Below are 14,050 nucleotides of genomic sequence, written 5' to 3' on the forward strand. Positions count from 1 at the left end.
TCGGTAAATGAAATGAAAAAGTCAGATTTGAACTCACAACAACATAAACTGAACTATTATAATAACATCAGTAAATTTCCTAACTATTGCAAAATATATACTGATGTATCAAAGACCGAGTATGGGGTGGGCTGTGCATTCATTGTAGATGGACACCTCTTTAGGTGGTCGATGCACTCAACGACCAGCGTATACACATCAGAAGTATACGCTATATACCAATCTCTATTATTCTGTGAATTCGCACGAAACGAAATTCATTTTCCAATTTGTACCGACTTGTTGAGTTCCATAAGATCATTTCAAAATTAATTTACTCTTGGCCCCCTTCTAAGGATTATTCTTGCCAGAATTTATATTATGAAGGAAAGCGGTAGAACTGTCAGCTTCATGTGGGTGCCTAGTCATTGTGGTATAAAGAATAACGAGGATGTGATGAACCACTCCACTTAAAAGATCTGAAGAATTTCAATGAAACCAAAGAAGAATCTGACTGGCAGACTAACGTGAAACTGAAATGTTCGAAACCAAGTGTGAATAAGCGAGTCTCACTACTAAAATTGACCAGGAAAGAACAAGTTGTTCACACACGTCTGCGAATGCCATACAGAAATGACACACCTTTATTTGCTCCTAGGAGAACAATAACCTCTATATTCTACATGCCAAACAGTACTAACAGTACAACATATACTTATTGAATGCAGAATATGAGAAACCAGGAGACAACATAATATAACTGGGACAATGAAAGAAATTCTATGTGATGATAGCAACCTGATGGCATTTTTGAAAGCCGCAAATATAATAGTTTATTGTATGAGTTTGAAAATGTCCGTATAGGACGAAACTGCAGTAACATTAGTAACAAATAAAAGGGGAAAAAAACATAGAAATTTTCATTTCTCTTTCCATTATGATTTCGTACCACGTAGTAACGGCTACATCCATCAATTTATTAATAATAGATGAGATTTGAAAAACAAACAACTAGTATGCGGCTAATAACTTAGCAGTTGATGCTGCAAAAAATGTATAGGAATCCTGTGAATGATATCTGATTCGATCCCATCACGAATGTTTGGAATACAAACGGAATAAAGAAAAGTGTTTTTCGTATAATTCAGGGTTCATATGAAAGTATGTGTTTCAAAAGTATTTTTCTTTCGTGTAATTCAATGTTTATATGAAAATAACTGTTTCTAAAGTGCTTTTTTCCTTCTAGTCTGTATATAGTTAATTTTTGAAATTGATTGCTTCCTTCCTTTCTTTGGAAGATTTCCACATTTTTTATATCAAGATGGAGAAGTAGAACAGCAAAAATTTTCTTTCCCAGAAATTGATCTCTCCTTGAAATATACCCTTTCAATTAGGTATAAAAATTCTTGGTCCATCCGATACCAAACCCTTTATTATTTTCAGTATGCATACTCGAATTATTATTGATTACTATAGTAAAAAAGGTATACATGTGGCGTGTAAATTCGCAAAATGTGTGGATGTGGCAAAAAAATTAATAAGAGTTTGATGTCACATAGACCAGGAGTTGATAAATTGTCATGTGGTTTATATTCGAGGTTTCACGTATGTCGAACTAGAAGATAATTGATTTATGAGTTGCTTCTCACCTTCTGACAAAGGAACATGAATTCAAAAACATTTATTTCGCGAAAAAAGGTTTGAAAGCGAAGCTTCAGGAAAGTATGGAAATTATATAATCGAAAGTTTCTTATATTTACGAGATGGTCCAAGAAGTACCCAGCCCAACAAAGAAAACACAAAAATTTCGAAAAAAAAAAATTTCCACCATGATGTCCTTGCAGCTCTATACGCTTCTCTCAATGAGTTCGATACCGTTATATAATTAGAACTGATAGCCATTAACTGCCGACATCACTTCTCCATCGTTGGAAAATCTTTGACCACTGAGCCATTTTTTCAACTTTGGGAATAGAATATAATCCAAGGGGGCTAAATCTGGCAAATAGAATTCATGAAGTAGCAATTCAAACTTTAATTCGTTAATTTTGGTCATTGCGATAATGGATTTTTGAGCTGGTACATTGTCTTGATGAAACAACACTTTTTTCATAAACGGCGGCTGTTTCAGCTTGATTTCTTCACTCAAACGTTGCAATACGTTCACATAATACTGATAGTTTTACCTGTTTTGATATAGTCAATGAAAATTATCCCACCCACATCCCAAAAAACCGATGCCATAAACTTGCCTGCAGATGAAAGGGTCTTTGCCTTCTTTGGAGCCGGTTCTCCTTTTTGAGTCCACTGTTTTGATAGTCTCTTCGTCTCGGAGGTAAAGAGATGGTCCCATGTTCCATCCATGGTTATGAAACGGCGCAAGAATTCTGCTTTATTGCTGTGAAACTTCGCTAAACACTCAATTGAAACATCTTCAAGACACTGTTTTTTCTCGAGTGTGAGTAAACACCGCACCCATCTTGCACACAGCTTTCTCAAATCCAAATTTTCAGATAAGTGTGGTACATCGTGTACCACACTTTTTCAAATGCCTACTGAGTCTGCTAGCATGCGTACTTTAATTCGACGGTAATTCAGTATCGCTTTGTGGATTTTCTTCACCATTTATGGAGTCGTAACCTCATTTGATCGTTCATCGCGATGCCCGTCTTGGTAGTTTTCACGGCTGCCTTTCTGAGACTTTTCAAATTAAAGTATTGTACCACAGAACGATGACCAATTTTCTGTATTTCTACAAATTCACCGAAAACGTTTGCTACTAATTGTTGCCAAACAAATACTAAACAGCACAGCGTCTTCAAACTTGAAACGTATGCTTTATAGATTGTGTACTTTCTAATATAGTGACATTTTTCAAAAACCATCACCATTTCTAGGTCACGCTGGGTACTTTGAAGTCCACCCTGGTAATAACCATCATACTGATTGAATAGGTGATTTTTTTTACTTAATCCCTTCAGTACCGCGCCGGAAAAGTTGTTGTTTTCCGGCAGGCATTCACCAGAACCTATGGTGTAGGTGGGATGGTAGCCGGTTGGGTTGACGTGGGTGATTTACTCCACCCACTCAATCGACCGCTGTGTGAACCAGTGGTTCAAGCCGCGAGGCCGGACGATTAATTTTTACTTGCTATCGCCCAACCCGTGCTAGGAATCACACGTTGAAAGGTAAGACCTCGTTAGTCTTTAGCTCGCACAAGTTGCGACTTTTGAGAGATGTCGTTCATAGGCGAGCGACAGCTGGTTAACGGAAAAACAGATTTTGAAAAGATTATTGAATGTTTCAGGGTTCAATTTCGAAATATTCATTTTCCTCATCGTATGTACATATTTTCCTTGCATTTCCCAGTCATATTTTGATCTTTATAGTTCATTGTATAGGACTTCGTGACTAAACGTGTTATATGTAAAGATCAGATAATGAAAACACTCACCGATTGAAACATAACCAAACCGTAGATAGAAATAGCCATCACGCAGGAGAAGATCTGAGCTACATTTCTGTTGCGGTGGATTATCCTAGAAATGGCGAACAACTTCTTGTTTCCACTCTGCAAATAGAAACTATGGTAAATGTAAAACTTGAATCACCGGAGAAGCTGAGCTTACCCGCTTTTTGATATGGTCTAGATAAACGAGCACTGGGATGAAAATTATCAAACATACTGTAGGGATTGAACACAAGATTGCGGTGTCGTTACTGAAAAAAAATTTGAAAATATGAATGTGAAAGGGTAAATTGGCGTTATGCAGACATAAATGAAAGAAAAACAGAATTGGAAAACTATGACCTAACCAGGATTTCAACCCGGAACACCTGTTCCCTAGATAAAGATGATAAATTTATTGCTTTCATTAATAATGATAATATTTATTTTTCTCAAATATACCTACATCAAAAATACACTAGGAATAAGACATTCAGTGGTAAATGAATACATACTAGCCAACAAAGCAAGCCTTGGTTGTGGGAGTAAAACTAACCTATAAGTAAATTCCTGAGGTGGTATGAAATCATAAAATATTTTTTTATAAGAACAGACAAAAGTTAAAGCGATGCGTGTATTTAGTCTAATCAGGAAACTTGTCAAAGTAGACAAAATACCAAAACTAAAGAAATGAACTTTAAACGTTCAAGCCAGTCTCGAATATACCTACATAGTAGGTTAAATGGAATGACGCATATCATAAAACTATTCCCCTGGCTAATACCACAAAGGGCGTTGGATTATATCCGACAGGCGTCAAGTGCAGGAATCTTCACAGGTGATTTCCTGCATATGCAATTGGCAATACAACTGAAAGAATCGAGTAGTTGTGGAGTAGTTGTTTTATGATAGGCGTCAGTCCATTTAACCTACTGTGTAGGTATATTCGAGACTGGCTTGAACGTTTAAAGGTAATTTCTATAGATTTGTTTACTGCCAGTCTTCAAGCATAGCCCACTGACTAATAAGAAAAAAAATACCAAAAGGCGAACCTTGACAACAGTGAAAATTGTCTACTAGAATCTCGATATCATATAAGGTAAATTAAAAGAAATATAAGAATAAAATATGAAGTATATAATATAAAAATTAGTATTGTGAAAATAAGATTTAACAGTAGTGTTGCGAATATAAAATTTAAAAATTATGTTGTTAATTGAAATATAAAATATCCTGGGAAGATTATCGAGAGAATACTTATAGTGGTTTATAGAGCAATGATTTCTATGTAAATTGTTGTTGTCAATTTCAAGTTTTTTCATTATTATAACATTCTGTAATATACGTTTTGCATATCAATGTATCAATGGATGGAAATGCGTGATTGGGAGCTTATCAATTCCTTTGTTTTTGATTTGCATAAATAACAGAAATTGTATTTTTATTAGCTAAATATTTGAATTTTGATAATGTACTTCGTAGTTTTTTTCAGAACGAAGGCGATATGGATGTCTCATTTCAAATTACAGTCTAAGAATATTCCCAAATATTTGATATGTCGGAACATCGATATTGTTTGGTTGCCATCTATTTGAACAGTGTCATATCCTGGTAAGGTGAAAGGTATGAAGTGTGTTTTGTCGATGTTCATTGTGAAAAGCCGATTTTAAAACCACTTCTGAATTATTTTAAAATCTTGTTTAGCTTTTTTAAAGATTGCCAATCCTCGTCTACATATATAATTTCTGTGTCGTCAGCAAAACTTACCACCTTCTACATCTAGTTTCAGCAAATCATTGAGATAGATATTGAAAAGTACAGGCCCCAGGATTGTGCCCTGAGGAACAACATATTTTATCACCGTTTCTTCATTGAGTCTATCATTTATCCTAACTCTTTGAATGAACAAAATGAACATGGGTGTGCGAGTGTTTCTATTTCTTTTTTCCTAATACTTTCTTTGTCATACACCGACCCAAATTTTATGCAGATACGATTTTTCCCACCGGCTGTGATTCAGTCCGGTTACTGTACAGATATCAATCATTTGTTTGCTGAATAATTTACTGTCACATATATTGTACAGCGTGCATCTAATGGTAAGTCTCTAATTCATGGTGCAACTTAATGAATAATATGGACCTCATGTCACCTCATCAGAATTTTTCTTCAAATATTTTTTCTAAGAGGTTTATTTTCTGTATTGGAATCTTCGTTCCGAGTTAATTTCTCCCCCAACCAAAAATCCTGAGCGCGTCCATAAAATACTAAACAACTGATCAATTCAGGAAAAGGAAATATCAACTTACCGTCTAAATATAGTTACTTGAACTAAAATGATGGTGATGAAGCAGAATGCAGAACAATAAAAATACATCGTGAGCATTCTGTCTCTTTCCAGGACATACTGAAATGAAATGATAGAAAAATCAAATTATTATATCCTACTTCTGAGGTGAGAAAAAATTTTCATGACCGTCTTGGCTGAATTACCTTAGTTTCTTTGGCAGGATCTCGAAAATTAAGGAGTAGTGTTTTACAATGCTCCGTCCTTAATCTGTCTATACTCCTGGCGTCTATGGCTTTCATGAGATATTCATTAACTTCATCTTCTGGATTCTTTTCCCTCTCGACTGGTTCTCCGAAGCCAAGCCTGAAACATTTTCAACTATGTGATTGAAATTTCAAACTCGTCAACCAAAAATCCGGGTGTCAAAGAAACTGAAAAATTTAAGTAAGGAATCGAGAGAGATGTATAAGGAAATGAAAAACAGAAATGTGAGTACAGTGGCCTGTATGTAGACTTAAAATGTAATTTGTGTTGAATTCGCACTATGATTCATAGGATCACAGTATGATTTGCACAAAAAACTAAGGATGAATCATTTATGAACTATCAATTGATGAGAATACATAATATAATTCCAGGAATACAAAATAATTTTTTGTTGAAACAGCCTTGGGTATGTTAAGCATTGAGTGGTTTTATGCGTGAAACGTTAAACTAGTTCATGGATCGTGCTTTCGAGACAATCGCTGAATCACGAAGTCTGTTAAAAAATAAGATGAATTTCCATTGCTCTCAAAAAATATTATCAATTTTTATTTTGTCCCATTCGAAGTAGTCCCCCTCAGATATAATACACTTGTTCCAGCAGTTCTGATATGCATTGTTTTGGTATGTCCTTGATCTCTCTCAGCAATTTGGTTTCGTTTTTATCTCCTCAATCGTGGCGAAACGTTGTCCTTCTACGGGTCTTTTCAATATCGGGAACAGGAAAAAGTCGCCGGAAGCCAAATCTGGTGAATACGGTGGCTGAGGCATAATGACGAGATAGCAGGTGCATTATCATGATGCAAAATAATAATAATAATTTGATATTATTTCCTTGAGACAGTACAGGCTGTATGGAAGAAGTCAAAGGAAGGGTTTCATACAAAGTGCATATACCATCAACAAACGAATAGCAAACACCGCATAAAAAACATACAAAAGGTTATATATAACAGATAATCAAGAGTACATGAATAGATGAGAAAAAAATCCCTCAGAAGTGATGTTATAAAAACTGTTCTATGGAGTAAAAGCAATTTTGCACTAGAAAATCTTTCAGATTTCGTTTGAAAATGAAAATTTGGCACTAGAATATCTTTCAGATTTCGTTTGAAAATGAAAATTGAGCTACTATTTTTTATGTTTTCCGGGATCGAATTGAATATTTCTGGAGCCCTGAAGTTTGGGGCATTTTAAGTTATTCTAAGATTTGTTAAACGCACTATAAAGTTATTTTTGTGTCTAGTGTTATACCCATGTTCAGAATCAATCTGGGGGAATGTATCTTCTTTCTTATACATATATATATATATATATATATATATATATATATATATATATATATATATATATATATATATACATACAGAGATATAGATATTATTGAGTGTGTATGATATAAATCAAAAGGAGGAAATTCGTGGACATGACACTCAAGAAATATGGAGGCAAACCGCGGACACGTGTTTCTGGCTATTGGCCTCATCAGCGCGGTGCAGCCAATTGCAAAGGTGGACAACAACTGGTTACCAAAAATGGAAAAAAAAACATCACATATGCACGGTGTCACCAACAGGAGCCAACCGCACATTTGTGGTTTCAATTAGAAGACACGTGACACCGTGCATATGTGATGTTTTTTTTTCCATTTTTGGTAACCATTTGTTGTCCACCTTTGCAATTGGCTGCACCGCGCTGATGAGGCCAATAGCCAGAAACACGTGTCCGCGGTTTGCCTCCATATTTCTTGACTGTCATGTCCACGAATTTCCTCCTTTTGATATATATATATATATATATATATATATATATATATATTTATATATATATATATATATATATATATATATATATATATATATATATATATATATATATATATATATATATATATATATATATATATGATTCTAAAATATAAAGTGAGGATAAGGTTAATATCTCCAGGTCTTTGAATGCATTTATGCAGAAGGTTCGAGAGCTCAAACCCAACATTGAACGTATAATACGTTTTTGTGCTATAAAAACACAAAACGATGAAGTTGATGTTGCCCAGAAGGTCAAGCCATATCGTAGTCTACATTCTACCTGTGCATAATAGGGCTGCAACAACTGATCAGGATTCAGAATTTCTTTTATATTCCTAAATTGAAAGGCAACTGTGTGGAGTTTGGAAACAAGATCCTCACAGTGAGATTTCCAATTGAGATGGTTATCAACATTTAATCCCAAAAATTTCATTTTTGTGACATTAGTGGAGACCATAAGAAAACCAAATGAGATATATTCACAGAATCTTTGCGAGATATGAAATCTAAGGCATTTTGTTTTATCAATATTCAGAAAATAATGAGTTGCCGAGAATCAATTATTAACTGCGGATAAAGTTTCCTCACAGTTTTCCGTTATAGAACTTTCTCGGGTTTTTTTAATCCTCTGAAAACCCAGTTTCGGTTAGATACATAAAACTAACATTAAAGTTTAATAAATTAATAAATAGAGTATCAAGTTTTGTATTCGTCACTTTTCTTATATTGAGGACTATAAGATCTGGATGGGAAGTTACGTTGCGTCCATTTTTTCTTCTTGGGGTATAAAAAACGGCTTACATATGATCCGTGAGGTCACCATTTTGGATTCAAGACCTTTCTGAAATCATCTGCTAAAATTTTCACTTTGAAGGAAGAGTATATTGATGGATATTTCGAGCAGATTACTTCACAAGTTACCTCTGGGAAGCTATCCTTCAGTAGATTTGAAAGAGATATTTCTGTTGTATCAGTATGCAGTCTCGTAACATGTAGGTCAACAAATTTTGGAACAGCTTTTACAAATTCATTGTTTTTATTGTTGCCCATGATGATTTGTGGTTTTCTATCATCAGTTAAATGAATTAAATGATCCATTTTTAATTTGGATTGTTCATGTAGAATACCAGCTGCGACCTCTGAAGTTTTTATCACATGGGAATTCACTTGATTTGATGTTATTGTTTGTTTTTATTTGCTCTCTATTTGGGTAATTTCTTGTTTCACCTTTTTTACTTTGTCAGAAAAAGAAACCGTTTTTGCTCTATGCTCGAGATTTGCAAAGCTTTGGTTTAGCTTCGAGGTTGAATGCCCGGGAGATCTACTTTCCCAATTTGCATCGTTCGTTCTTTGGAAGCTAGATGGCGCGAATTGATAGATGTTTGGAATTTGCAATAATTGTATTTGTTCTTGTAGAGAAACTATAGTCAATTGTTGATTAGCCATTCACAACACGAGACGTTTTCTCCGTATTGCTTCTTGCAAGCGATGTATAACTTCAAGATATACTCTTTATTGACGGTAAGACCATGTGGCAAAAATTCCTGATGCATTACGCCACGGTATCGAAAAAAACAGTAAGCAAAACCTACTTTTGATCAAACTTGGCGTGTTTTTTTCGGTCTTAGTTCTCCTGGGCTCTTCCAGACCGATATGTCGATATCCTCAGCAACTTCTCTGATTCGAAGATTCTCCATAACAATTTTCTTCACTTTCTCAACATTTTCATCGGCTGGGGCGTTCGGGGCAATCGTCAACTGGTGATGTATCATGGGTATAAATGGTTATGACATCGTAATCAAATTCCAATTGTCCCAATGGATGAGACCAGGAGAGGCAAAACCAAAAAAACAAAGTTTGATCAATATCAAAGTTTTGCACCGGATCAACCAGATTTGGCACCCTGCGACTTTTTCATGTTTCCAAGATTAGCGAATCCATGAAATAACGGCATTTTGCGATGATTTTCGTCCATGACCTGGCTACGGTTTTGTCTCAGTTCCCACAATTCCCCAAGCGATAAATCGTTGACGCAAAACACGCCCGATCTATCCGGATTCGTCGTTAGATCACCGTGAAACCGACTGAAATGATTGGAGTATCGCATTACCGGCCCATCTCGACTCGTCTTCCCGACTTAATTAACAATTACCAGTTCGTTGGGATACGTACTTTGATGAATGCCCGTGTTGCGACCCGTGGCCCATTATCCTCATTTCCTTTGCTACGTTTCCATTCATCGGGTGATTTTGGTAGGGGACAGATGAGTCCTGGAACAAAAAAATTAATCAACACAAAAACGCGTCTGAGATCCGTGAAACGTATTTTTGTGTGTGTGGCTGTTGGAATCCGATAATTAGCAGCAAGATGGTTTGAGAATTCTGTAGTTTTGGTAGATTAGAACCGACAGCGATAAGCTGCGGTTTTTGCAAGGCAAAAAGAAATAGTTTTATGTCGTTAATCAATATATAGTATGAAACCAAGTCGCTTCACGCTCTCTGTCCTTGTGTATGCTTGGATCTTTAAAACTACGAAACGGATTTTGATGCGGGTGTTTTAATAGATAGAGTGATTCAAATGCTGGCTGAACCCTATGAGATAGATCAAAAAATGTACTACAGTATTGTACAATAGCGCGTCGAAGGCCGCGTTTCGCCCTGTAGCACCCGTTTTTATGTATACTACTTTATGCCCGCAGCTTCGCCCGGGCAGAATTTGGTTTGTCACATCAAGTTTCGTGTCAGGCCAAATTTCAGATTTCCAACTTCACGAATTCAGTACAATCTTTGGGTCCCCATTTCTCCCCTTGGGGGGAAATTCCTGATTCTCTTTCTTGATGCTTATTTTCTTTATACAAAGAACCTACCTGCATATTTCAAGATTCTAGGTTCAGTAGCTTCGGCTGTACGTTAATATAAGAGCTGGTAACAGCTATTATACTTCGATAGCCCCGTCCTCGAGATCACAAAGGAAGTTGTTCATGTCAGCCCGATCCTGTGCGTAATGTTTAAAGTCGTGCAAAAACTTATCAGTACCACCCATTGTCTGCTATCCGAGGCCTGTTTTGATTCACTATAGTTCTTACGCTTGAAGTGTGTGTATGTTCAAAAATCGTGTTAAGTGCAAAATGGGAAAACGAAAATTAGATGCTTTATATTCCCTGAAGAAGATAAAGAAAATTTCAAGACTTATCTAGCAGTGAGAAATAATTCTCAAATTTTCAGAGGACGAATTTTATTTCGAAAAACATGCCAATTTCATTCCGATTTTGGCCACACAGTTTCATTTTCATTCCGAAAATTACCAACTGATTTCATTTTCACTCCGAAAATGATTGGAAAATTTCATTTTCACTCCGAAAATAACTGACTAACACACTTTTTTGTCCGCAAGCAGTTCGTCCTCAAGCAATATTCAATCGTGTTCGGAATCAGGGTCGAACTCCGACCTGAATGATATACCGGAAGTGTCTCAATTGACAGAGGTTTTGGGAGTCAACCCTACATCAAAAAATTATGTCGAACCAAATATAGCACAGGACTTGGCCTCCCGGTGGCAACAATATCTAACACTTGGCCTTGATAAAGAAACCCGTCAGGAGCTATGGAAAAAATGGAACATTCCTGGAAACTGTGGTTCATTGAAAGCTCATTTACTTGCTCCAGCAGAACTGAAAAAAGAGACGTTTCTTCAGAATACTCAAAAAATGCTGGGCAGAGGCCTGTCAGCACTAGAATGTTCTCTATCACTGTTATTTGTGAACCTGAAAAGTTATGATAATAATCTCGTATCATCCTTGGTCGATGCTGCAAAGTTGATTACAGACACTCATCATACCATCTCAACCCACCGGCGACATCAACTCAAGAACCGATTGAGTCCCCGAATCCAGAAAATTATTGAGAGTCAAAAAATTGATGACTTTCTTTTCGGATCGGACCTGAGTGAAAACTGTAAGGCAGCAAAAGCCCTAGAAAGTAATACAAGAGACTGGATTCAGAAACCGCCAACATCTGCATCAAAATCGAAGATCAACCATTTAAACTGGAAACGCCCCTCCTCCAAGGAACCGCAGAGAAAGGGGGAGGGGAGCAGCAAGAGAGAGTGGGAGAAATGGAACAAACGTCCGGAGAGACGATTTTCACACAGGTTCAGGAACCCCAAGAACAAGTAAAGGTAAAATGCGCTGGCAGAAAGAATCACCATGTTTTTTGACAACTGGTAACATATAACCACCGACAAGCTAATTCTTAGTTGGGTCCAAGGGTACAAACTTTCATTCAACCAGAAACCAAAGCAAACAAAATGTTTTTCTGCTGGTCGTTCCACAGAGCTATCTGAGACTGTTGGCGAACTGCCAAAAATGGGGGCTATTGTTGAATCAAAACACTGTCGGAAAAAAATTATTTCTTCTTATTTTTTGCGGAGAAAACCAAACGGAGATAATAGATTTTCTTTTAAATTCAAAAGAACTCAATACTTTTTTGACAGTCCTCTGTTTCAAAATGGAAGACTATCGAACTGTTAAAAATGTAATATCACAAAACTGCTTCATGTCGAAGCTAGACTTGAAAAATGCGTGCTTTTTAATTGCTATAGCAAAAGAACATAGAAAATATCTTAAATTTGAATACGATTTCCAACTATATGAATTTTGTTGTTTCCCATTCGGTTTAAGCCCTGCTCCTTATGTATTCACCAAACTTTTGAAGCCAGTGGTCGCACATTTAAAATCTCAAGGATGTGTTTCTGTAGTTTATCTTGATGACCTACTCCTAATAGGAAAACATACAGTGAATGCTTAAAACATACACAACTTGCAGTTACGATTTTCACTTTATTAGGGTTCATCATTAATAAAGAAAAAAGTATTTTCATACCAGTACAAGAAATACAATTTCTTGAGTTTAATTTCAGTAGTATTAGAATGACAATCAGGTAATCTCCGAAGAAAATGTGGAAAGGTGTTTAAATATGATAATACTATGCTTAAGTAAACATTTTTCTTCCATTCGTTTTTTTGCCAAGTTAATTGGCACCCTCATTTCAATCTGTCCAGCAATAAAATATTGCTGGAGACATACCAAAATATTAGAAAGAAACAAATTTCAAGCGTTAAACATAACAAATGGGAATTTCGACGAGGAAATGAACATATCAAGTTCAAGCAAAAAAGAATTGAAATGGTGGTTATCTATCTCCAGTAATTGTGGAAATGATCTAGGTCAGAAAAATTACGACATGACGATCTTCACGGATGCCTCTAGTACAAGGTGGGGTGCTGTCTGTGATACCAGAACTGCTCGAGGGGCTTAGACCGATATCGAGAGAAATTATCACATCAATTACTTAGAACTATTAGCCGCATACAATGGGCTCAAGTCGTTTACTAAAATCGGTACCAATTACCACGTGTTACTGAGAATAGATAATACAACGTCTTTGGCATATATATAAACCGTTTGGGTGGAATAATGTTTCCGTACCTGAACGAAATAACACAAAAAATTTGGAATTGGTGTGATAACAAAAATATAATGACATTTGCTTCATACATGAACTCCAAAGAAAACAGGTTAGCAGATAGAGAATCAAGGGAAAACATAGAAACGAAGTATAGTTTATATCAAGCAGTTACACAAACAATTTTTGAAAGATTCGGTACTCCCAACATTGACCTATTTGCTTCTTACCTGAATAAAAAATGTGGGAAATTTGTTTCCTGGCACCAAGACTCCGAATCAGAATATACAGATGCTTTCACTTTAAACTGGAAGAATGATCAATTTTATGCCTTTCCACCTTTCTCTATCCTAACTAGTACACTCAACAAAATTATTTCCGATGAAGCCGAAGGCATTTTGGTCTTTCCTATGTGGAAAACACAGCCTTGGTTCCCAATAATCAAGAAGCTCAAAATTTCAAATTTCAAAGTAATCGAACCTTTGCCAAACATTTACTCCTCTCTCCTTCCAGGACACCCCACCCACTATGGAAAACACTAACCCTGGGTGTTGCCAAATTATTCGGCAAGCGTATTTATTAAAAGGAGTACCAGAAAAAGCGACAGAAACGATTCTTGCTTCTCTCAGTCCGGCCACTCAGAAACAGTATAACACCACGTATTTCAAATGGTGGAAATTTTGTAGAGGGGTTGATACTTGTGAAAATAAAATTATTCAATTCTTACAAACTGAATTCGATGCAGGAGCCTCGTATGCCTCCCTTAACACTCATAAGTCAGCTATCTGTACGCTACTC

At 36.1% G+C, this 14,050-nt stretch overlaps 1 protein-coding gene across 2 annotated transcripts in view; it reads right to left on the reverse strand.

Annotated features, from left to right (window-relative positions):
• Positions 1–14,050, reverse strand: part of LOC111514866 (adenylate cyclase type 6) — a 426,206-nt gene that overhangs the window by 44,675 nt on the left and 367,481 nt on the right. For both annotated transcript variants that reach the window (XM_074175026.1, XM_074175025.1), the window contains 5 exons: positions 9,962–10,059; positions 5,921–6,080; positions 5,737–5,834; positions 3,609–3,699; positions 3,434–3,550 (listed from right to left, as the gene is read on the reverse strand). In XM_074175026.1, coding sequence (XP_074031127.1) covers positions 3,434–3,550; positions 3,609–3,699; positions 5,737–5,834; positions 5,921–6,080; positions 9,962–10,059 — 564 coding nt within the window. The remainder of the gene's footprint in view (positions 1–3,433; positions 3,551–3,608; positions 3,700–5,736; positions 5,835–5,920; positions 6,081–9,961; positions 10,060–14,050) is intronic.

This window comes from Leptinotarsa decemlineata, unplaced genomic scaffold (assembly GCF_025532065.1).
Source record: "Leptinotarsa decemlineata unplaced genomic scaffold, Ldec_3_MD MMD2_tig00000882_RagTag_RagTag, whole genome shotgun sequence".
Taxonomy (NCBI): Eukaryota; Metazoa; Arthropoda; class Insecta; order Coleoptera; family Chrysomelidae; genus Leptinotarsa; species Leptinotarsa decemlineata.